At 37.8% G+C, this 24715-nt stretch overlaps 1 protein-coding gene and 1 long non-coding RNA gene across 2 annotated transcripts in view; one reads left to right on the top strand and one right to left on the bottom strand.

Annotated features, from left to right (window-relative positions):
* Nucleotides 1–1064: 1064 nt before the first annotated feature.
* On the top strand, nt 1065–23401 carry LOC122165956. The gene is made up of 5 exons (XR_006170637.1): nt 1065–1452; nt 19757–20043; nt 20186–20243; nt 21909–22023; nt 22844–23401. It is a non-coding gene; the product is annotated as an uncharacterized LOC122165956 (long non-coding RNA).
* The window catches only part of HAAO (3-hydroxyanthranilate 3,4-dioxygenase), a 32783-nt gene continuing 25328 nt past the window's right edge, over nt 17261–24715 (bottom strand). The window contains exons 7-10 of the mRNA XM_042829360.1: nt 21463–21608; nt 20267–20335; nt 19026–19108; nt 17261–17672 (exon numbers count right to left, since the gene is read on the bottom strand). Coding sequence (XP_042685294.1) covers nt 17594–17672; nt 19026–19108; nt 20267–20335; nt 21463–21608 — 377 coding nt within the window. The 3' untranslated portion in view covers nt 17261–17593. The remainder of the gene's footprint in view (nt 17673–19025; nt 19109–20266; nt 20336–21462; nt 21609–24715) is intronic.

Here is a 24715-nt window from a genome sequence, read left to right as displayed (position 1 = left end):
CAGTTGATGGGAGGCCTTCTTGAGCCTGGACACAAGGTGAACAGGCAACAAAAATACATGAGGACCTAGATTGTTCAATTTATTGGCTGGTATACTGCCAGATTAAATAGAACAACATGAATTCCATATAGGATTAACAATCCCTCATAGCCTTGCTCACCAGATTTCTCTAGTTGCACCAGTGGGAAGCCTGCTACTTGCCTGATGGATCATCATTCTTGAGCTCGTACTTTGTTTGTGTCCACAAGATTTACTGTTGTTTTTTTTTCCCCAATTTTCAGCATCAATAACATTCAGCTGATGACTTTTAAATGTCCTTCCAATGAAAGAATTGAACTTACTCATTTCTGTCTACTTCTTACTTTATTCTTCCAAGAAATCCCACATTTGTAGTGTCTTGCTCTTCTGTATGTAAAATAAGGCATGTAATTGAATGGACAGAATTTTTGAACCAGAAATAATTTTTGTTCACACTGAAGAAAGAAGTAAGAGATGAAAGAAAGAAGTGGTAAATTGGAAGGATGTCACAGCATTTGGTATGAGGAGAATTTGGGCTGTTTTCTGAATGCTGCTTACTGTTGGTGTATGCTCATGAAGAGCATCGTAGAGGATTGTGTAATATTGCAGCCTGCACATTTATTTGGAAAATCCTACCTCTGATAAGTGCATCTGTAGTGGAACTTCTTCCAAAAGGAACGTCAGCACACATGGAAGCAGACCTGAGATCCGAAGCTGTAAGCAGTACACAGCAAAAATGGGAGATTTGTCTCAGACCTCATATTCATACTGTGGAACAGCTCTCCAAGGGACTTCTTCAAAGACTGGCCACTGACTGCATATTCCAGGGATGTGCAGACAAGACCAAACTAATTTTCCTCATTTTGCACTGAATAGTCCTCTAATATTTTCACGATAGATCTTGTACTTTCAAATGCCTTCATGCTTCAGGTAACACAAAACATGACATCAACATAATGCTTTAAAAAAAAAAAAAAAAAAAAAAAAAAAAAAATTCTTAAATTTAAAATTAAAAAAAAAAAATAAAAAAAAAAAATTTTTTAAAAAAAAAAAAAAAAAAAAAAAAAAAAGTATTCTGACATGTCTCATTAATTCAGGCCATTAAAAATGCAAAATTTTCTTCCACTGTTGTACCCCAATAAAATGATGGTCACAAGTTATGATGTGGGCTCCAGGCAAGACTAGAGCCTGACATACCCAGTACCTCACAGATACATCAAAACCAAACAGAGAGGGAGAGGAATGTGGAAAGAAGGAATCAACAGCAGAACCCTACGTCTGGTCAGAGGACCGAATATTACTAACACGAGCGGGAAACAGTGAAAAATAAGTGTATAGATATTGATCGGAAAAGACTTGTTCTCTTCCTGTAAACTACTTATTGAAATGAAGGACATCATTTATGGGATACTGTAAAGCCGTAATGTACTGTAGGTAAGTTGGAACTTTTTATTTTTAGAGTCTTTTAACTTTATTTTAAAAGCCATTTTCTTAAACTGACAGAAGAAGTTCCTGTGGGTTTGGGTGTTTTGGTGTTTGTTTTTTGTTTTTATTTTTGCTTTTTGTTTTCCCCAGAAAAATGGATTTTTATGATGTTAGTCTTTTGCAAATTTGGCAGCCTCTCGCAGGGAACTTTTTCTGCCCATCCAAGGAATATAGAATGTCTCTACAGGAGAACATAATGTATCCATTGTAGCATGTTGTACAACAAAGTGAAGTCCATTTGTAGCAATGCTACTTGAAGAACAAGGTACTGTGGGACTGGAATCTGGAACACAAACTTCCAACACCTACAAAATCAGCCCTGCACACTGAGACAATTTGTAGTCTTTGTGGGGAAAAGAAGGTAACTGGTAGCCTCTAAGATGGAAAAATTGAAGTTGAGTAGGTTATAAGGTAAGCACTATGTACACACTTTTTTTTGCAGCACTAATGAGTGCTGCAATCACACAGACCTTTCAAGATATATTTTTAGAAATGATGTGACCATGTATCCAAAGCATTAATTTCTTCTCAGATGGCAGGAGAAAGAAAAGGGCTGGAGGTACCTCAGGTAAGGAATTCATAGAGCAGACAGTTTCTTTCAGGAGCATGCTTTTTTTTTTTTTTTTTTTTTTTTTTTCCTATCTGTTTTCTTTCCAGTTGAACAATTTAATTACAATAAATAACAAAAATAAAGCTTGCCTGGTCATCCACGAGGAGTCAGACATAGGTTTGCAAGTGGTCCTTTTTTTAAATGATATTTACAGATTAATTGTGCTCTGAGGCTAGGGATTCTGCTCCGTAAACCAAGATATCTGCTACGACTGTTCAGCAACAGCTAACCCTAAAAAATGGTCACACTTACGAACATGAAAAAGCATTTAATCTTTTTTAATCTGATATTTATTCAATGATACCAAAATTCCCCAGAGACCTTGATAGGAGGGAGTACTTAGTTTTGGGGGTTTTTTTGGTCCTTTTCAACAACTCTTTTATTATGATAGTAGAAAGTGGCACCTAGTACTGACAGACCTCATATCTGAAGCATATCAGTGCAGCATATATGCTTTAAGGGCAAAGCATATTTTGCTGAACCAACCATTCTCTTGCTTAACACACAACACATTATCACAACCTGTGTCCTTCATCACTCATATCTGTCAGCCTGAGTCACGGGGGAAATGCTGGATTATTAGCACTTTTCTTTGGGCATGTGGTACTGACTAACATTCTGTAGCTTTAGGGACACTCTTTAGCTTTAGACTCTTTTAAAATGGCGGATACACATGGCTGACCTTTACCTAAAGTGATTGTGGTAAGAAAAATATATTATTTCAATTTTTTTTCTGAGTGAGAAAAAAAAAAAAAAAAAAGTCCCTCTAGAAATACTGCAGAAGGCCTATGCAATTTTGATATCTTTTAAGCTTTGATTTTAAAACTTCTGACCCTCTACATGATCATGACTTTTATTGAGGAAGTGTATACATTCTACTGTTCACGTTAATTACTGATAAGGGAGATGTAGGAAAAAGCTCAATGATGAAACACATTTTGTGCGCCTGTTTTTCTTTTAGCAAGCCCAGTTCTGCAGAGCTAGCAGCAGCTTCAGAAGGTGCCTTCTGTAATCCACCGCCCTCGTGACAATTTGAAATTCCCTTCTTTCCATCAAAAATAAAATCTCAGCTTCTCATATCTTGTCAAAAATGGGCTTCACAAGCTATGCACCCTGTGTGGCAGGCAGGTACTTAGGTGAGAAGCCATGCATAGAACAAGGGGAAAAAAAAGTGGGGATATTTCCTTATTTCTTTAATTATACTGATCGCTATGAAGATAGAAGGAACAGATGCTGTTATAAATATGAGGAAAGGGAAGGAGCAACAGCTTGACTGGATTACAGTCTTGGACCCTAGTCATCTAGTTTGTCATCTTAACTCTCATAACCAGGATTGCCAACTCTTCTTCAGTCATATAATACTTGGCAGTGAGGAAGTGAGGGAGTGAGTGAGAGAGAAATCCCAGCATATTTCCTGCTTCCTAGTATGTCTCCAGCTCTTGAGATAATGCTGTTTAGTTCTTAGTTGGGATGGGTTAACCTTCAGATAGATGGATAGAAATAAAAAAATCTTAAATACATTAAAATAAAATGTTTTTTTCAATCAAGCTTGTGATTCAGATTTTTTCAGTATCTGAAAGTAGCAGTATCAACTGTTAAGAAGTAAGCTTACATTTTTGCAGAAGGCGATTGGTCACATCTGAGATAACAGACATTGTACTGGATATAACAACACATCTGTCTGTCCTTTGTTTAGGAAATGTATTCTGGTATAACTTGCTGCTACTTAAGTCAGCAGCAATTTCCCTAACGTTGGCTGTTATTACTTTTGTAAAAGTTGGGCAAATCACTGGGCCAAAATTATATATTTCTTGCAGTATGTCAAAACAACGAGCCTGAGAATAAAAATCTGCATAGCCTTAATATTTGCAGAGCAGTAATCAAGTGTGGAGAGCTTTTCCTGGAGTATACAAAGTTTTAGAATTTCTTTAAAAAAGATAAATTGTCCTCTCAGGAGCGGAATAGTAATTTATGTTTTCTTGGGCTGTAATGACAGAGATTGAATAATTTCACTACAATTTGATTATAATTCAGCACTAATGCAGTCAGTCCTTAGTCTACATTGAGGTCATTTTTATTTAAGCCTCCATTTGAAGAATGATAAATGGACACAGTTAAACAGAACAAACTACTTCTTTTCTCTTTTCACCAACCTGTTCTGTATTCTAATAGGTATTGTCAATGTGTCTCCCTCTCCCTACATTAGTCAGTTCTCGTTTCTTCCAACTTTGCCCATTAGACTTGCCACCTTTGTTCATCTTGTCAAAGAGTCTTTCCAGTTGGCATACCTCCCTCTTAAGATGTACACAGAACTGGAAACAAGCCTCTACCTGTGGCATTTTGAGTGCCCAACAGACTGGAAGGGATTCCTTCAGGAGTTGCTTATACATCTCTATAACTTTTGTTCTTTCCTTTATAATGCCCTATATATTTGTTTTCATTTTCTGATCTACAAAGACCTCCAGATATTTTCCTGCAAAGCTTTCACATGAGTTGCTGCTCATGCTTCTATATGTTTATTTTTATTTGTATCATACTGCAGTTGTCCCCACTGAATTTTACTCTCCTGTTTATAACAGAGTTATCAAAAAAGTTTTGAGTACTAATCTTACCTTTTAATTTATGGCAATTCATCCCCATTTGTGATTGTGTTTTAAATTCAAATGCTATCTATTGTATCATCTAAGTTACTGGTTACAGCACTGATCACAGGACCATTTGGGCAGTCAATGATTAACAACTCTGTGAAGAATTTCATTCAACTTCTTATTCAACTAGCTTTAAGTACTGCTTGAAGTTCAACTTGAGTATATTTTCACCTGCTCTGTATTTTCTTGACATGTTTTTCCACCTATGTGAACCAAAGTCTAGGACCTTGCTGTAAATGTACAGAAGTTACTATTTCTCCTTTATTTGCCTTGTTTCTAAAAGGTATTAGATTGGATTGACCAGGCACTGGTGGTTGTTAACCTATTCAAACAGTAGATTAAACATATATGCATTTTTTAGAAAACTTACTAATTTCTTACACTGATCTGTTGTATGGGAACTGCTGAGTCACGGCCTGAACCTCTGATTGATCACCTGAGGCGAGCCATGAGTCAGCCAGAGGAGCACAGCTGAAGGCAATTCACCTGTGCTGCCAGAAGGGGTGGAGCCAGGCTCCAGCCCTCCTAGCCCTATTTAAGAGCTGGCTACCAGTGGGGAAGGATCTTGTCTGGAGATTGCCTCTATTGGTGTTATGTAGTGAGTCCAGCATAAGGGTAAGCCTTCCATTTATTCTCTTTTGTTATCATAGCCTGCTTTGCCTAACTCTCTTGTTTATTTTGTGATTGTAACATCTTAATATCCATTGATTATACATCTGTGAAGATTAATTATACGTGTAATTTCTTTAAGAAAGCCAGCTATTTCCATAAACCGTATGTAGCATCAGTAAAACCCTAAGATCAAACAAGATGGACTATTCCTGATTAAAATATGTAGAATACAAGTGTATTTATAAAACATATAAAGCACTTTGTTCATTTTATTTAACATTTCTAAAAGAAAAGATCCAGAGGAACTCTTTATTAGGCAGTGTAGTGATAACCCTACTGTTAACGGCTTTAATCTAAAAAGAGGATAGATTTAGATTTACTTTAGAAAGAAGTTCTTCACAATGAGTGTACTGAGGCATGGCACAGCTGCCCAGAGAAGTGGTGCCCCATCCCTGGAGGTGCTCAAGGCCAGGCTGGATGGGACCCTGGGAAGTCTGAGCTGGGGGGAAGAGCAGCCCTTCCCACGGCTTGGGGTTGGTGCTGGGTGGGCTGTACGATCCCTTCCAACCCAAACTATTTTGTAGTTCTATGAAGTCAAAGCTTTTGTTTAAAAATAAATAAATAAACAGAGAGAAAGGAAAAGAAAAAGAGAAAAAAAAGAAGAAAAAAAAAAAAAAAAAAAACCAACTTCTCTAGCACTTGTTATTATTGAGAAAAATGAAATGTAACCTCACCTAAGAGTATTGCCTGAAAGATGAGGATAAGGAAGATGAATAAAATGAAACTTAAAGAAATTGGCATGAAAATTAAGATAATGAGGTCATAGACTTGCTATCTTTTAAGTGCACAGAGAGGTTGAATAATACTCAAATGTACTGTTAAGCCCAAACATATTGTTTTGGGTTAACGGTATAAAGAAAGTCTGGACCATATATAACAGACAGATAATATGTACAGAACAATTAAGGAGGAAGTAATGTGGTATTGATCACAGTCCAGTGAATCTAACTCAATCTTTCTTAAAGACATAAATATTAAAGGGAATAAAAATCTATTAGACTATAAGGGTAACAGACCAAGGAAAAATCAGGAGCATGAGCTGATGATGGAGGAAAAATCATGTCAGATAAACTTGATTAATATTTTGGAGATTGAATTACAGATGGCTGCAATGGAACAGATGTAATTTGTATGGTTGCCAGATCCTGCTCCTATTTATACAGATGAAAATCCCAACTGGCTCAGATGGCATCCATTGGATTCCTGCCAATTGAACTTAAGAGAGCAGTGAACACATCTCTGGCTTTCACTGAAACTTTATCATCGTAAATAGTCATTCAAATACGACTACGTGTATTGGTATGGTTTGGTAAATTTATTCCTCATAGAAAGGGATTAAATACAGGATTCTAGAGGAAATGGAAAATTCAGCCATAGATAATCAACGCAAGCTTGTGTTACTATTTGAAATCAAAAGACAATCTAAGTGATGCGTTCCCAAAAGATGGTTTGTTTACTGAAGCAGCATGAACAAATATATTTATGCTGCAGGGAGTGCTCCTTTAGAACTGCTCTTTTTTCAGAGTTTTCTCTAATTTTGAAGGAAATCTGCCTGAACACACTACAACAGAGCTACACGATGGCTGGGAATTGCTCCCAACTTCCTGCATTAGCCTGTGCTTCAGTGGAGATGCATTCTGAATCATAAAGTAGTCCAAGACAATTTACTGAATGCCACTGTGTCATGCTTGTATGTGTCCAAAATGCTGTGAGGTTTTCTTATTTGCTTGTTTGTTTACTTTGCAATGGCAACTAAGATCCCATAGACAATATCTGAGATACTGATGAAGTATGCCATCAGATTATGAAGGATATTAAGCTGTGAAGCAGGACAGCAATACTGCAGAAGCTGATCTAAATAAAGTAGATATATGAGTTAGAAAGTTACCTTGGATAAAAAAATATTTTTTTAATGCTAGGGAATTTTAGGATTATTTTTTAAACAGTGACCTGAAATTGTTTTGAATAATGCTGGCCTTTAGATTCTCTATAGAAAATTCCAATGAATTGCATGGGAGAGCCTTGAGTGTAGAAATACAGAGCTCACAGTAACATCCTGGCTCATCGCAACCAGCTACAGCAGAATTCTTTCTGTGCTGATAAGATTCAATGTTATGAAGTTTGTACAGAGGGATAAGATAATTGGAATTTAATAGAGTACGTGCAGCAATACATTTTTAAGTATTTTTAGCGCACCAAATAATGAGAAAAAAACAGACGGTCAGGAGAGAGAGCTCACAGATGAAGCTGCATAGCTGGAAGGGGTTATTTGATTACTATGTTACTGTTCACCCTTAGAATATTGCTAATTTGATGTTTACACACCAAGAGGTAATACCTCAATACAAAGCAATTAAGGTACCAGAAGTGTTTTTCTTAGTCATCTCTGCTCTACTCTGGATGTTTCTTCTTCTCAGTCGGGCACTTACATTTGCACAACACTGAGTGATTAGACAAGCAAAGTTTTAACACAATAAGTCTTTAATTCAGGGGACCATGTAGTCTTTGTTTCTCACTGTCGGATACACAGTAAATATTGAGCCTACAGACCTACAGAAATGTCAGTGCTAAGGAGAAACAAACATGTGCCAGGAGCGAAGGAAATGGAGGGCTAATGAGGCTTTTGTCAGATGCCTTTCTCTGCTTGTTGCGTAGCTTCCATTTTCTAGCTTGCTATTTAGCCTATAAGCCTCAGGGAAACAGATTGTCTCAGAGTCTAAGTTTGTACAGTGCCTTGCTGAGCCTTGGAGCTTTACATTATAGAGTATTTGCTTTATTTATCACTCAGATATAGTGGGATTTGCCTTCTGTGCAGCTTTTCTTTTCCTTCCTGGTCTACAGAAATAACTCAAGCCTATACAGAGGAGAGAGCTAGTTCTTCCAGAGCACAGGGAATCCTAAAGCAAAAGTCCTTTGAGCATGCAACAAAAGAAATGTCCATTGAGGTCACAGAGGACCACATTGTGTCTCATCTATGTGCTTTGTAGCTGTATGTGGAAATGAACTGAATGCAAAACCTGCAGGTAGCATGCTTGGAAACTCACTATTTTTCATTCTTGGGAAACAAAAGGACTTAATGAACTCAGTGGGAACAAATAATGACAATGAGGGTACGTCATATTCCAGTGCCCAGTCTGAGAGGTAGCATGTTAGCTGCAGGAATCAGCAAGGATGAATGTCTCTTCCCCACTCAGCTCTGGCAATGGAGTTGTTTCGCTGCCCAGTCTCTGCTTGGAGGACACAGCTGGTGCATAGGTATTTACAGCAATTTTGCAGGAATATATACCTATTTACATAGGTATATATAGGAATTTTGCATTAGCAAATTCTGCCTTAGTTCTTGTCTGGTTCAGCTTGTCGTTTCCTATGTCCAATCTGAAAAGAATTCATGGTAAAGGCCCTGCTATCTTTCAGTGCTGTCCTGGGAGAAGCCCCTTTAAACCTTACCATCTTAAAAGAGTAAGAGAATTTTTTGGAATTGTTCAGAATGTTCCTGTACAGCGTGGTTGTATGCGGCTACAGCACATCTGACCCACTGCTCTTCTTGATATCTTTCTCCACCATTATTATGTCTTCCGTGAATAAGTCCTTAAATATAATTTGAAATGAATTATAAAATTTGAACATTCAGACGGGAAAGGAGATGAGATGGGAGAAGAAATATTTCCAGGTGTTTTTGCTTTTTTTGTAAGTAAGTGTCTCTGTGAACATAGCTCTGTATAACACTTATTGGGGGGGGGGGGGGGGAGGGGGAAAGGGGGCAACATTGTAGACTTTGCATGAAATGACTACCATAACGGAGAAAATTTCAAACAGATTACTATACTTCTCTGAATAAATTAATGAGATACAGCTCAGGAGGTCTGAGATAGATATTTGAACATAAAAACTAGGTATTCTATGGAACTTTACTTGAGTTGATATAAAATTCTCTCTTTCAGATGATTGCATAAAAGTAAATGTATTTTTCAAGCTGGTTCTAACGATCTGTGTCAGCTGCACTATACTGCAGAAGAAAAGCTTTGTAAGTATTACTTTAGCTGATGAGTAAAGATATCATCCATCAGCTCTGTGAGATGAATACATCCAGCTGGATCAGACAATCCCTTGGAAGACTGCTGAGAAAAGTTAGCGGGGGCCAAGAAGTTGTAGAACATTCTGCATATCAGCCCCATCCCATTATAAACTGACACCTTATCAAGACTGGATTGGCTAGTTGTTATCTGCAAAGACCTTGTAGGTTGGGATGAGCAGTATGCTTAGTTTGCTGGAGGGAAACAAGTATAAAGGATCTGGCTGTTCCCATTTCAAGTTTGGTAAGGCAAGTATCAGTTTGTTGGTTTATGCTTCTACCATTTGTAACAAAGTTTGTTACTTTAGAACCCCCCATTTTTTACTGCTATACTGTAGCAGAACATCAGTGTGTTACAGCTGCTTCAATTCAATGTACTGGTGAGTACTTATTTTATAAATATCTTCATTTAGGACTAGAGGGAACTCTTAATCTTTTTGGTGTGTCTTTGCAGATATATTTTCGTAGGCTTGGAAATGATCTCAAAAATCTGGTCTTATGCCTCTTTGTGTTGACTCCAATATAACATTCTTTATATGGACTTTCTATAGGCCACCTGACATACTTGATAATCTAAAGAAATCACCGCTTCAGCTGTATGTGTATATGGAAATGCACTGTTGTTTCTTGTATAAAACAACCAAAAAAAGGGGATAGAAGCTGTGAGATTTTTTCAAACTTATTAACTTAGTGGCTTATTCTGAAGTTAGCTCCCATGGAGGAAAAGACAAGCTGATTTACCTGAACAAAAGATCTCTGTTTAGGTGGTTTACATGGTTGCTGTAGCTAATCATGTCCCTGGGCACTCAATTTTAAAAATGAACGCTTCTGTCAATTTAAGTTGCCATGGAAATCCTCACAGCATGAACCTTCTTAGTGAAGACCTTATGGCAGAGAACAAACTATATCTATGATTTCCCTAAGAACATCATATAGCATTGTAAAAAGGTTTTCTGCATACCTTTAAAACACACATTCAATAACTACTCTTCTCCAGTTCTAGCATACTTTTCCTAACCTTTCTTCTTCAAGTTAAGTAAATGAATGCAATTTTCTAATAGTGCATGTTCACTTGAAGAAATGATGTAAGAAACTGAAGAAATTAATAAGTCCTCATGCCCTAAAGTATTTTCAAAGTCATTCTTTCTTTTTATTATTTACTAAAATCTCTGTATGTTGAACTTTTAAAAATTCAAGGGTGGGATTAACTATTGGCATTTTAATTCATTTGTATTCCAGTAGTTTCAGTCCACTCTCAGTAAGTGTGAACTTTGCAAGCATAGGATCAAATAATAATAAAGGGAAAAAATACAAATGATCTTTCAGTTTATAAGTCTATAACTTTTTTTGTTGTTTAGATTATTGAGGTAAGTTTAGAGATAACTTTGCAGTCCGTTTAACTTGAATTCTAAAATAATGAGAGAGAAGTTAATAGATTGACTACTTCTTTTTAAAGATGTTCTCATTTCCCTCCTGTGCTTTCTTCTGTGTGTGTCAGGATGTTCACATTTCAGTGAACAACTAGAAGCTGCTTCTTTTCAAAGGATGAAACTGCTGATTTGTGAATTACTGGCTTTTCTGTGAAGCCGATTTCAGCTGTAACGAGAGTGTTAAATCATCAAAAGTATTAATTATCTTGAATAAGATATGCTATTTGAAGTTATAATGTGTATCCTGTGTCAAGCAGCCTTTATGTGCCAGTGCATTGTGGAATGAAAGGCCAGTAGAACTCTGTTACAGTGCTATGAGACTGAGCTAATTCCATTAGCTACGTGTTCATACAAATGCAACTGAGAAAGGTATTTGTCCCAGTATAGATGAGTAAGGAAATAAATAAAATGATTTTGATACAAAATGTTAAGAATTAGGTGGATGGTTGGACTTGGATGATCTTGAAGGCCTTTTCCAAACTTGGTAATTCCACGATTTTGTATGGAAAATACATTCATTGACAGGAAGCACAGGATGTATAAATTTACCCATAAAAAGCTTTTGCCAAGCATTTTTTACTGTTTTGATGTGTCTCTTTTTAAGCAAGAAGAACTTAGCATCTTCTACAAAGACTGTGGTTTGTTTTCTTTTCCCTAGCAAGCAGCTTCAAGATGACCAGGCACGTGAATCGTACAAACTGCATTCATCTCTATCCAGCTCCCACGGGACTGCTGTTGGTGTTACGAAAGTAGTGTTTGTGCCTGACTTGGTGCCAGCTGTAGCAAAGGCCAGCCTCTAATAGAGGTGGGGTTGGCAGTAATGTGGATTAAAGCACACGAATGAGCAAGGAGTTCAGTTTGCCACCCGATAGCTCCCCCTGTAGTAGATAAAAGGAGTACTTCATTCTCTGGAGCTTTCAATCCATCTCTCCATTCACTAAACTTCCTTTTAAATTGAGTCTATTTAGCTTCCCCTGCCAGACACTCTGGCACAGTTCCTCAGGCACTTAAATATCATTGCGGGTGTGGGTTTCTGAGCCTACATCTTATTTCCCTCTGAGGGGGAGGAAGCTTTGCAAGTGGAGTTAATTTTGCTATAGAGGAAATAAATGCCATGAAACCTTTCTATTAGATTAAAAAACAGATTATAAAAAAAACAACCTCTGGCCCTTCACTTGGTGTGTCTGTGAGCTGCAGAGCCCTAGCAGCAGGGAGGCTGTGAAAAGGCTGGTTTAGGTGGAGCTTCTTACAGAGCTGGCTTTGGCTTCCAGTGAAGCCCAGGATAGTTCCTTCCTCTTCTAAAATCTCTTGCTTTTTCTGTTCTCCAGCAGCATGTATGGAGTGCATCCAACCCACAGAGAGCGCAGATGCAGCTGCTCCATAAAAGCTTCTGAAATATCCTGTGTCTGACATAAATAAAAGTGACCTTTAGTATCAATCTCCATCTCTGTCTGCCAATAATTGGCTAGCCATTTTCTAAAACAGCAAGCATACACAGCATGCTTGGCACAAATTTCTCCAGAGAAGAAAGGGTTTCGTAATTCTTTATGCCTTCCGAGTATCTTTATGCAGTATGTAGATGTTCGCATACAAATCCCCATGTGGCTATATATGTATATACACATATGTACAGTGTGCAGTGGTATCTTTCACACAGCAAAGCAACACTTGCAGTAATTTAGTGTACCAGCCTGATTCTATTAACATACTGGAATAAACCAGGGCAGATGCACCTAAACTGGCCAATATGTAAGTAGTGGCAAACTGCTTTCAGTGAAGAGTTGGGTGTAGATTGCCTAGCTAATCCAGAAGATGGAAGAAAGAGCTTTAGACAGTTGAACAGTGCTATCCATCTTGGAATAGAAGCCAGGAAATTGGTTAATTTTCATTTTGAACTTCACGTCTGAAAGGATAAGGCAGTCAAATTTTAGCATGCAGCTTTCTGTTTTGATTTAAAAATAAAGCTGATCTAATAGTTTGTGAATGAAAAAAAAAATTAGAAACAAATTCTTGTCACTGCAGTTTGTAATATTTTATGAAAATCACTACAGGATTTACTGGGTGAGTTCTAGTAGCTGAAAATATTATTTGGATATTAAAAATATACTCTAGGAGCTACATACGTTTTCTGTGAAATGCTTATGGCAATTTCATTTCCTATGATTTCATATTTATTAAATATCACTTTTGTTCTCGAGGTATGTGATCTCTGCAGTCTGAATTGAAAGCATGTCTGGAAGGGACTCATACAGTATTCTTGCTTTGTTTTGTATCTTTACATAAAATAGCTTTGATTTCATTGCTTTTTGCATCATTGAGTGCTTTTGATTATCTGCATTTTTAAAATGAGTTACTCTTACATCACAGGTTCACTATTGTTAGTCTGTTGGGGGTCCTTGATTAGCTGCTAGCAAGTTCTCCTTTTCTTCTGCTTCCACTTCCGTGCTGTGGTTGGAGAGTCAGTGATCCTGATAAGAAATGTTGGGAATTCCATGTGATATTCTGGCATGTGTGCTTGCTCTGAATGTGTCTCTCACACATTCACAATGTCATACAAAAGTTTCATTTGCTATTTACCACTCTTCTCCTGAAGAGAATAGCAAGGTACTAACCTATAAGGGAACCTCTGCATTTAATGGTTGTTTTTTTTTTTTTGCCATTCTCCAATAAAGCATACAGAGTAGGAACTGTAAGTGTTTATGGTCAGTATCGAGAAGCAGTCATTAACTCTTAACATTTTTCCCAGATTGTTGTAAACCATGTTGAGCTATCTGTGATCTGACAAGCTGCTGATTATTTTTCCCATGCCCAAACGTGATTTTCAGCTTCTTTTTGTAATGTACGCCAAGACACTAACAGACAGCTCGGATCACGCGTATTCAGCCAAATAATTGTCACTCAAACAACAGCTTTGTAATGATACGTGCTTTTTGTCAGCATCAGTTTTTGTTTTATAGAGTAACATTTTCTGTAATTCTCTCAGGGGACTAGGAATTATCCTTAAGCTTGCTAGCAATACTGGGTGCTCCTTTTGTGGCTCAATTTGTCTTACTGTAGATAATGCAGAGATTCCCAAATAGTGTAGCCTATGGTGGGGATGTTCCTGCAGGTCAGCGAAGATGCGGTTTTGACATCTTCAGGCTCTCCAAGGAGGTGGTTGAATTACTATCCCTGGATGTGTTTAAAAACCGTTTGGATGTGACGCTCAGTGACGTGACCTAACAGAGGGCTGTTAAAGTTAGGTAGTATGGTTAGTCATGGTTGGACTTGATGATCTTTAAGGTCTTTTCCAACCTGAGTGATTCTATGATTCCCACTCACAGAGACTGAAAGGTCCCTGCAGCTTCTTTTCCTGAGACTATTGGGTAAAGTGAAGTGATAGATATCTTGCAGTTTTGCAAGAAGAGAATGAACTTTGCTCAGCTCTTGGAAAAAGTAGAAACCAATTCCTGTCAGCCCTCCTCAGTGGAGGTGGCTCTCTGCAATGTTCAGATCTTCAAGCATGTTAAGATGCAATGTAATTGAATTACTTGTTAAAGATCTTGGAGGTATATTTAACCTAAATCAACAGCAGTTTAGAAATAATTGTCCATAGGATTCACAGATTTGCTAACAGGGAAACTGTCTGCAGAAGTGAATCTGATTTGCCCAATGGCTTGGCCATTTCAGTGGTTGTTTCTGCAAAGGTGCTGAATAGGAGCTGTTTGATATATATTGATTTGATATATATTTTCCCCTTAGCTTTCAAGATTTAATCAAAATTTCAGTAACAATAAAAGGGAGAGTTTTTATGCACTTACAGAGTTTCTGAACAATCACTGATAATATAACTGTCTGGAGCCAGACAGTGCTGGCACTTGTAAGTTGAGTGAGGTATTTAATCTGCAGGGTAGATCTTAGCTTTGACTTCTTCATTATTACTTTAAAATTAACAATTTTATTTTGGGTCCAACCAGAATTATGCTGCATACTTGGATGCTGAACTATTTATTTTCAATCAGATACAGACCAGGATACAATGACCTTCATCAGCCTGAAGTGTTCATTAATGTGCACTCTGAATTAACTGAAAATAAAATAAATAAGAATCCCCAACTCACTGAAAAGTCTGCATCACAAGCATAAGCTTTTTTTGTAGGAATTTGTTAAAAAGCTTAGGTATTTTTTCCTACTTATATGCAATGGTGGTGGGAGGATTGCATTTTGCGCATCTGTTCTTTAACATTAATATGTCTGGAGAGCTCAACTCAAAGTAGTATGAATGCTTTTAACGTCAAAATGCAAGTATTATCTTAATGCAAAATCATAGGATTGGCTTATAGGTGTGAGTAAATTCTACATGGGTCTGAAGAAATGGTTTATTACAACACACCTTACAAGTTAAAGGATCCATCTCGTCTTGTTTTCTGCATCTAGTAGTTTGTATTTTAAAGGAGCAAGCAACATCTAAAAATAAAGCAAGAATGGAGGAAGAAGAGTTCCTCTCTTGACTTCTGCAGGCTGAAAATGTATGCATTTTATTTAGCATTTGAAATGTAGCTAGCATTTGACAGTTAACTTGCCTTAATCATTCTGTTAATAAAAATAATTGTACAACCTTGAGCTCTACTGCTGATCACTGCAATCTGTTTACAGCATGATCCATGGGGATCACTGTTTTCCTGGGTTTTGCTTAACATTGCATTTTTTTTACCGGTGCCGATGTATAATGTGACTGTGCTGATGAACGCGTTTTGTTATTGATCCAAGAGACCTTTAAGATGATCTAATTCCAACCCCACTGTTGGACAGGGGGACACCTGGCAGGGATACCTCCCTCTAGACCAGGTTGTTCCAAGTCTCATCCCACTTGGCTTTTCATGTTTTTTCTTTTTCCTTACAAAACTTATCAGTTTTCTTGCCGGGTTAAAGGCACTGAATCACCGGTGCCTCTTGACACTTTGTCCAACAACAGGCAGGTCTGAGCTCTTTGCCTTTTCCCATTTGAGGTAATAAGGAAAGCTCCTGCTGACTTCCAGGCTAGGTGAAATACAGCCTTGGGTAACTCTATGGATGCTTGCCAGTAGAATCAAACTCTTCTGTGTGTGCTTCTAAGCTTTCACATCAGCACCAGCTTGTGACTGTGGACAGTCCTGAGTGTGTAATAATTAATAAGAAGTAGTGCGCGTATGTGTTTTTTCTGGTCTGTGTGGGCTTTACTGTGTGAAATTCTGTTTAGAATGCATATTTGTATAAAGGCATTTCTTCTGAGTTTCAGAGAAATTGTGAGCAACAGATGGACTGTCTATGTGTGAATGTATGTTCAGCTCACGCCTGCCAAAATGCAATAACAGAGGTAAGATAATTAAGTATGGGATGACACAGTATATGTACAATTCAGATTGAAAATGCGTACCCAAATCAATACACAAGTGAACTCTGGGGCCAAAGTACCTACTGAACTGACCATACATACACAGTAATAGTGCTTGACAGCTAAAAGGTCTCCAGGGATCACATTAGCATCTGGCCCCCCTACTCATAGGTAGAGAAGCATGGGTGCCTCTTTGGGACAGTTTACCATACGTAGTGTTGTATACATGTGTACACACAAAAACACACATAACATACAGGAAAGGAATAAAGTGCCTGAAAAGTGAGTATCAGGAGCCTTCTGGAACTATTTTGAATTCATAGAAAAAGAAGTTGCAGGTTTCTAAATTGCTGTGGAACGAGTAAATAATGAGAACGTTGTTATATCCTCATATATGCTTTGGATATCAAATAATTATTGAACTTCAGGAGATGACCCAAAACAACAGAAATAAGTCTCAAAAGAGAAATAAGAAGGCAGAACTCTCCACTCCCAGTACTTAGTATCCAGGCCTTTTTAACAATCTCCTCATGCTGTTTAGATCCTGACTTTTAGTTAAGGATTGCACACTGCTTAAGTAACTGCGTAGATAACAGCAATAACATCCCAACCCTGGATTCTGAGCACAAGCAGTGGCAGAATTGCAGGTGATGGATCTAGCTTAAGGCTCAGGGTCTGGCTTTTACACTTGGCTAAGTTAGAATTCAGGTGTTTGATGTCAATGCTACTGTTGCTTCCCCTTTTTGTAACACCCCCTCCTCTTTTTCCCAAGGTATTGAGATCCTCAAGCAGTGGAGCAGATGAAGTTTATTTTTTTTATTTTTAAAAGGTATTTTTATCCAAAGCTCTCAGAAGATCTATAACTTATCACAAACAAAAGTGCTCTGAGGGCTAACATATCCAGTTTATCACAAATGCCAAAACTGAGGCAAGGAGATAAAAAGAGCGTTCAGTAAGCAGGCACAGTGAGACTTGCATTTGAAAACTTTTAATTTATTCTAGATAGTATCATTTATATTACTGTGTGTCTAATCCCATTACTTGGATCTGTTTTCAGTTGCTTTCAGGTAAGAAGTATGGCTTTGTTTGGTTTTTAACATAATTACTGGTTGAAGATTTTACTGAATTTTTACCTACTTGGGGAAAAAGAAGTTATTATAAGGCATAGCACTTGATTACACTTAATTCCAGTGTAACCACATTGTGTTAGATTGTTCATATTTCCAGGCATTCTGACTAAAAGATGATTAAGATGAGACAAATAGGTTAAAACTTCTTTATCATCAAAGTCAAGTGCTACATAAACTAGTTATAAGGCTGCTTGCGTTTTGGATCCTGAGCAATATAAAGAGCAACACATTCCTCAGATCTCTTCCAGCAGTACCTGGGAAAACAGAGATAACCCAATGTGTGTGGGGGAATATGGGATGACAAACCATCCACACAAACAACTAATGTGCTTATGCTGCTGAGAAGCAGAGAAATTACAAACAGGTTCTCTTCTGCTTAAACTTGTTCTGTATTGGTATGTCTTGTTATATTTTTGGGAACTACTCTATGTCATCACCCATATAAGCCAAACATCATGACACAGTAGGGAAGAATTTCTCTTCTTGTGATCTCAATGACATGAGGGTTGAAACAGATAAGCACAGATATTTTTTAGCAACGTAAGTAACCAAAATATTTGTGTATAAGAGTATTTGTGTCTTGTGGTCAAACACTGTCACATTAGCTTTTTATGCTAGTTTCTGAGATGGCCAGAGATCAGTATCAGTGTACAGTAGCGACACACACAATAACATGTATCTGCTGCAGAAAACTGGTAAATGTCTTAACCCAGAATGATCTGTGCTGGCAAGTCTCTGCACATGCATCATGCCAGGACTTTGAAAACAGTCTCATTCATTGGACTGCAGGATTGGGAACTAAATAAAGTGATTTCAAAGAGGTGGAGGAGGTGAGTGTATACTAGAATCACAGATGTAGAGAGGCTCTACGCAGCTGGACAGTTTCAGATCTTTCAACAACTGTTTCTGGTGTTAGTGATTAGCAAAAATAATCACTACTACTCAATAGTTGGTTTTTGGTTTTTTTCGCTTTTTTTTTTTTTTTTTTTTTTTTTGCCTTTTTTTTCCTGTAAGAAACAAGGCCACTTATAGCCATATATCTTTAATCTACTGCACTGCATTACCGGTGAGCATACATCCTTCTTCAGGGTGGGCACTTCATCAGTCTATGTCACTTTTCACAAGATTGGCAAATACTTTCCCTTTCTGTTCTCTCTGGAAACTGTTTTCACCGGTTTTTCTTTTACTAATATTTTATGTGTCATTACCATGAAATAGCCCTATGAATCTTACTCCAGGAGGAGAGCTGTGCTCTTGGCCTGGCACCCAAACCATGTTTTTGTTTTTGTTGATCAAGGCTGGTTGGAAGTTTAGAGTATCTGCTATGAGTGTATTCTCACTTTTCTTCATGATCTTTTGCAGGTTGTTTTTTCTTGACAGTGTTTTTATTGTATTTTTCCCCAGCTTAAACATTAGGGGAAAGCTAGATGAATGCCTGGCTTTGTTTGCTCCAGAATAGACTTTTGCCCTAAGGAGTAATGCAGACTATCGCAAATCCTGCAATCTCAGAGGCTGTGTTTCTGCAGGAGACAATGCACAGCTTGGTATGGACTAAATACACAGAATTTATATTGTTGGAGTCTGGGAAATCATTCATCTCTACTCACAAACTCTGGGCACGGACAAGAAGGCTATCACCAGCAGTTAGAGTCAGAGTTTTGCCATCCACAGTAATGGTAGATGCACCCTCCTAAAGGGAAAGAACAGATAGTCAGCTTTTAGTTATGTGTTCTGTCGTGAGTAAGAAGAAAATTCTGCAGGTAAGTATGGAAATATTTTCCACTGAAGGAGCACTTCTAACTTGCTCAGTTTTATGAGGACTAGATAAATATTCAGCTGATGTTCCCTGTCTGACACTATTAGCATCAATAAAAACATGCTTCATGGTTCATTGTTCCCCATCACAAAGCAGCAACTTATTGCTTGATATCTTGGGGATATGCTGCAACCAATCCAACCAGAGGTGCAACTCTCTGGAAAATTACAGAGGGAACATTCAGGAGTAATTCAAACTCCTTTTCGACTTTTCTGACTTCCTACTACCTTTTTACATCTTGAAAAGTAGTCCATGAGTCAGCAGGGAGCTGATAGAAATCACTAATGGGAGTTCATCTACACTAGAACACACTTCTCATTATCTTGTCAAGCAGAGGAACCAGATTCCTGCCAGCAACACGGTCTTGATTGCACGGTCTGCTGCGAGCTGCAGTGTAAACAAGTGTCTTTCAAGATTGTTATGTCTTTAATTAGTAGTCGATGGTCCCCATGAATTTCAGCAGAATGGGAAGTGATAGAAACATCTGCTCCACAAGCTAATCTGACTTGCTTTTCTCTGCAGTGTTTTGCTTGAGCTGCATTTCCTAGAAGCCACTAGAAAGAAGGGCACGTGGATCACCTACTTCTGTGCTTCAGTATAAACAATTTCTCAGATTGTTATTGACTTTGTCTGCCTGATTCCAGTTGTCCTACAGTATGTGGACAAATGCTTCAAGGCAGAAGTAACTGGTGATAGCTTTTATTATATAGAGGCATACTCATATATTTAGAAGATATCCCCTAGCAGAAATAAGAATCCTCACCAAGACCTGATGGAGGATGGCAACAGTTCCATATTCAACATACAAGGTGAGGGAAAAGAGGTGGTATTTTTAAGGTGGTAGTAATTTACAGTTATTTTTCACGAAAGTTTAAAGCCAAAAAAAGTTTCCTTTTTATGACGATTTCCATTACAAAGAAAGTAATAATCAATTTCTGTTGCTCTTTCCAGGAGGCTGTACTACTGCTCAGTTTGCTCTGACTGGAAATATGAACTCAAGGGTTAACAGGTATAAACTGAATTGTCACATACCAGCTGCCATATCCAGATATCTGAATTCTTTTTGCATTTTTCAGTTGTTCCTGGTCCATAAGCTATAACCTGGAAAAAAAAAAAAAAAAAAAAAAAAAAAAAAAAAAGGGAAGAAAAGTAATAGATTCATCCCCACGAGTGAAGTGTACATATTCATGTTCCTACAGCACTTAAACATTCTATTTTTAAAGAAAAATGTTCATAGAATCTGTCATTATTTTTACAGACATTAAAATTCACATTACGTTTTGTATTCTCATATTGATTCCTCCTGATAAGATAAAAAGGGAACTGATCACACCTGCCACTCCTTATGCTCCTCTGTATCCTCGCTTATCTATTCCTACTGCCTCCTCCCACTCCCAGCTTGGCATCAACATCCTTCCTGCTTCTGTTCTGGGAACAGGCACTTCCTCCTTGTGAACTCTGGGCCCTGTCAAGAGGCTGCTGAAGTAAAGAAGATTCTTCCAACAACATTAAAAAGGCTGTGGATCAGACCTTATTTTTCTTCACTGTCTACCTTCTCTGTGTTCTTCGTGACAGACCCATGCCCCCTGTCACTCTACTGTCAGATAGATTGGATTCTTCAGAGTGTGACTTCAAGTAACCCAGGGAGATAGTGTTTTGTAAACTGTTTTGCTGTCAAGTGCTGACAGCTTCATTTGCACCCAAACTGGACTGTGTTTGACTGACCAAGAAGTGCAATGCTCTAGCATGGCCCTGGCCCTTGGGTGCTGTAAAGTTCTCTTTGTTTCCATGTTATGTAGGTTAAGAAGAGAAAAAAAAAACACTGTGTATTTACACATTCAAATTGGACTTGGCAACAAGAATGCTGTAGAAACATACTGGGAAGCTAAGCACACTTGTGAGTAGTACTTGCATCATGATGATATTTTTGATTCAAGAAATATGGGAGCGAGGGATGGAGAGAACTCTTTTAGTCCCAAAGGAAGTGAATGGAAATCAGACTCAGGTTGATTCTGCACACAGCAGTGGCTGAGATAGCAGGCCCCTGCCCTACATTCAACCACGGCAACGGACAACAGTGGGCTTGTACAGGGGCCAGGCATGCTAAGGGGGAACTGCTCTCTAAGGGTGCATAGTTTTCTCTGTCGTGAGGCCTGGATTCATACAAGGCACCTATTATCTGTACCTTTAAAAATCTCTCACTCTTTTATAGCAATTTAAGCTCCTACCTCCGTTTCAAAGGTATCTCCAAACATTCTCAAGGATTGCTTCCGATTTATTTCTCCCCGATGATCATTCAACCAGCCTTGCAAGGAGAATGGCTCCATTACAGAAGAGCAATTTAGTGGGAAGGGTGTTTCTTTCAGGAGCTCATCTATAAAAATGGCAGAGAGCTGTCGGTCACATTTCTCTGGATCTTTACAGAATTTTCCTGTTGCTTACAGCTTGAAGGGCTCATTGTACAGACATTGTCTAGTTAAAAGACCATGACCATAGCACTGTTTGTTGCCACAATTATCATAACAGTACTTGAGGTTAAGATGTGTGTCTTATTTGGAATCTAGATGAGGTTGCTTCTCTGTAGCTGTTGTCAGAACTGTTATATGTCCAGGCTTAAAAATACATTTGAAAAGTAGTGTATAGTTTTTGTTAATGTGTTCTTTGTTTCTTTCAGACAAGCTTGTGTCTTTGTACAAAACTGATATGTCATTTCTGACCTTTGCTGAGTCACTTCTTACACATCCCCATGTGAGTGGAATGAGACAACACAACCACCCTGCTCTCACAGAGTCAGTACTGGCTTTTGTGCTTCTTCTCCCCTGGGTGTTATTTAATACACTGTCCACAGTGAAGCCAACTGGCTATCACTTTAAGTTTAATAAAAGGCTTTTCTTGTGGTGTTCCTGGGTTTGTAGGTGGATTTAATTTCTAGTAATTTTCCTTCAGATCTGATTTAATTTAAAATAGCTGGAGGACTGAATACAATTTAACTGTAGCTAGTAAAATTCAAGATTTGTGCTGTGTGTTACTGCTATATGAAATTAACCTTAGTCATTTTCCAGCTCAAAGTGAAATGCAGAGACAGTGCGGTCACCTTGGGGATCCTAGGTAGTCTGTCCTGAGAAGCCACCGTGAAATACCTCTAGAACAATTTCAAGTAATTATGCCAGCCCAGATGCAGGAAAAACTTGTTAGATGGCTGTCTCCCGAAGGCATCAAGCTCATGACCTCACAGCCAAATTTATTCTCAAATAAAATTTGAGATATTTTATTTCAATCATAAGAAGAGTAGGTTTTATTAAGTATCAGTATATTCCTTATTCAGAGTTGTTCTGATTCTTTCTAAAGCGATCCTTCACTGCTCTGCAGTATTTTGAATGCATCCCCACAGGCTTTCAGGAGAAGCTATTCCAGATGCACCTTTGAACGATGTATGAAAATGTGGTCAGTGCATCTAAGGCTCAGCAGTTTGCTGCATAAGCTGCTCTCATTTAATGGATCATAGTATGCACCAAGTGTCTATATTAATCTTTCTTGCTTTATAAGATTACAATTTTAGTGATTTATTTTCACAGCATATGTCTGTTATTGTTTTCTCACTTTTCACAGGTCCATCAAGTTTCCTTTGGAGGTGATTAGAAACACTGCACATTGCCCTTAAATTATGGATACACTCAAGTGCAGCTGTACTGCAAAGTAGTTTTTTAGTTAGAGACAGCTGCAATATAAATGTCTAAAAAACCATTGTGATTCAAATTCACACACAGATCAAAATAACAGAAATATGAATGTCTCAAATATCATCAGAAAGCATATTCATACACAAGAAGAAAAAAATAAAGAAGTTTAAACAAAAGGTATTCAAACCAATGAGTTTCAAATAGACTTTAAAATATTTTGTTTCACCATTGGTAAGAGTCTTAATTTTCTAAATCAATATGAAGACAGCAGAGATCTCTCTACAGATTTTTTCTGTTATTGGAATAAAACAAACCCCTTCAGTGTAGAAAAGCCTTTCTGAATACAGGAAAGTTAGCAGCTGGTAGGGTTAGTAAAGTATATATACATATATTATTTGGTAATAAATACATGTGTGGGAATTGCTGAGTCTTGGCCTGAACCACTGATTGATCACCTGGGGAAAGGACCAGGTCAGTTCTCGGAGCACAGGTGAAGGCAATTCAGCTGTGTGACTGGAAGGGGTGGAGCCTGGCTGTACCTCTCTTAGACCCCATTTAAGGGGTGACTGAGAAGGGAGAAGAGATTTCTGGAGATCTCTCCTTTTGGAGTTTTCTACTACAAGCCTAGGGTGGGGGTGAGTGTTTCATTTTTGATAGTCTCTTTCCTCTATGATAATCTTTCTAATTATAAATCTGCAAAATATCATCCTACCTATGCCACTCTTCTAACTGTACATTTCTTAATTTTACTATATGTGCACAAAAACATAAATATGTTATTTTCATATATATATATACTTATATATGTATATATATATATATATAAATACCATAAGAATCCTGCTCAGCATCACAGGATGCATCTTCTCCACAGATCAAGAATTCTAGTATCGAGTAAAGAAGTCAGTTCTGGCTTTGTTTGCTGGAGAGTGAACAGGCTGAATTTCTAGAGTGGGTACTGTGATATCACAGAGGAAGGATACTCTATAAACGCATGGAATTTGTGGGTTAAAAAAAAAGCCAAAATATTCCTTTGCAAATTAGACAAGAAGCAAGGGGAATCTAATAATGAAAAGTAATTATAACCTTCTGAGGTAGTACCTTAACTTCTTACTCTTAGTCAAAGTAGTTTTGCTTGCCTTCGTAATTCTTGGGATCTCTGACTCCAGCTATGCTGTTCAACAGGACATCTCATTGTACAGGACTACAGGAACGCAATTTACACTTTGTCTTGAGCATATATAACACACTCTATGCTTATTACAGTGCACTGGTTTTTTTTTGGTTTTTTGTTTGTTTTTTTTTTTTTGCTAAGTGTCCATGAATCACAAGTACAACTTAATTCCAAGTGAATATGAATAATTTTTTAAATTTAATCCTTGCCCTAAAGAACTGATGATCAGTCTTCTGATGCTTTCTTGTCAGTGGGACGTAGTGATGAGTTCAGAGCTTATTCCTAATTCTGAAGTTAACACCACTTAACTGGTAATAGTGTAACGGCCTCTGAAAACTGAGTTTGGACAAATTGAATTTTTAACTTGACCCCATCTAATGGTTCTGTTACTGGTTACTGCAGGACAAATAGGAGGGTGCTCTGATGATGAAAAATGTGGTATGATATGTCTGATGTATTACTCTTGTATGTTAGTTTTCAATAACAAGAAATGTGATTTGGCTTGTTTCCAGAGTTCTTATGTTGCATTAGTATTGTGAGACAGAAACCTCAATGATTGTGAAGGTGAAAATTATGCTAACAAAATGTAGGAAGATGGCAATTCTGCACTAGTCAGCTGAAAGCTCT

This window comes from Centrocercus urophasianus, unplaced genomic scaffold (genome assembly GCF_019232065.1).
Source record: "Centrocercus urophasianus isolate 14NV4802_14NV808 unplaced genomic scaffold, USGS_Curo_1.0 seq_10, whole genome shotgun sequence".
NCBI lineage: Eukaryota > Metazoa > Chordata > Aves > Galliformes > Phasianidae > Centrocercus > Centrocercus urophasianus.
The sequence above is the reverse complement of the archived record's forward strand: the minus strand, read 5'-3'. Positions and strand labels throughout refer to the sequence as shown.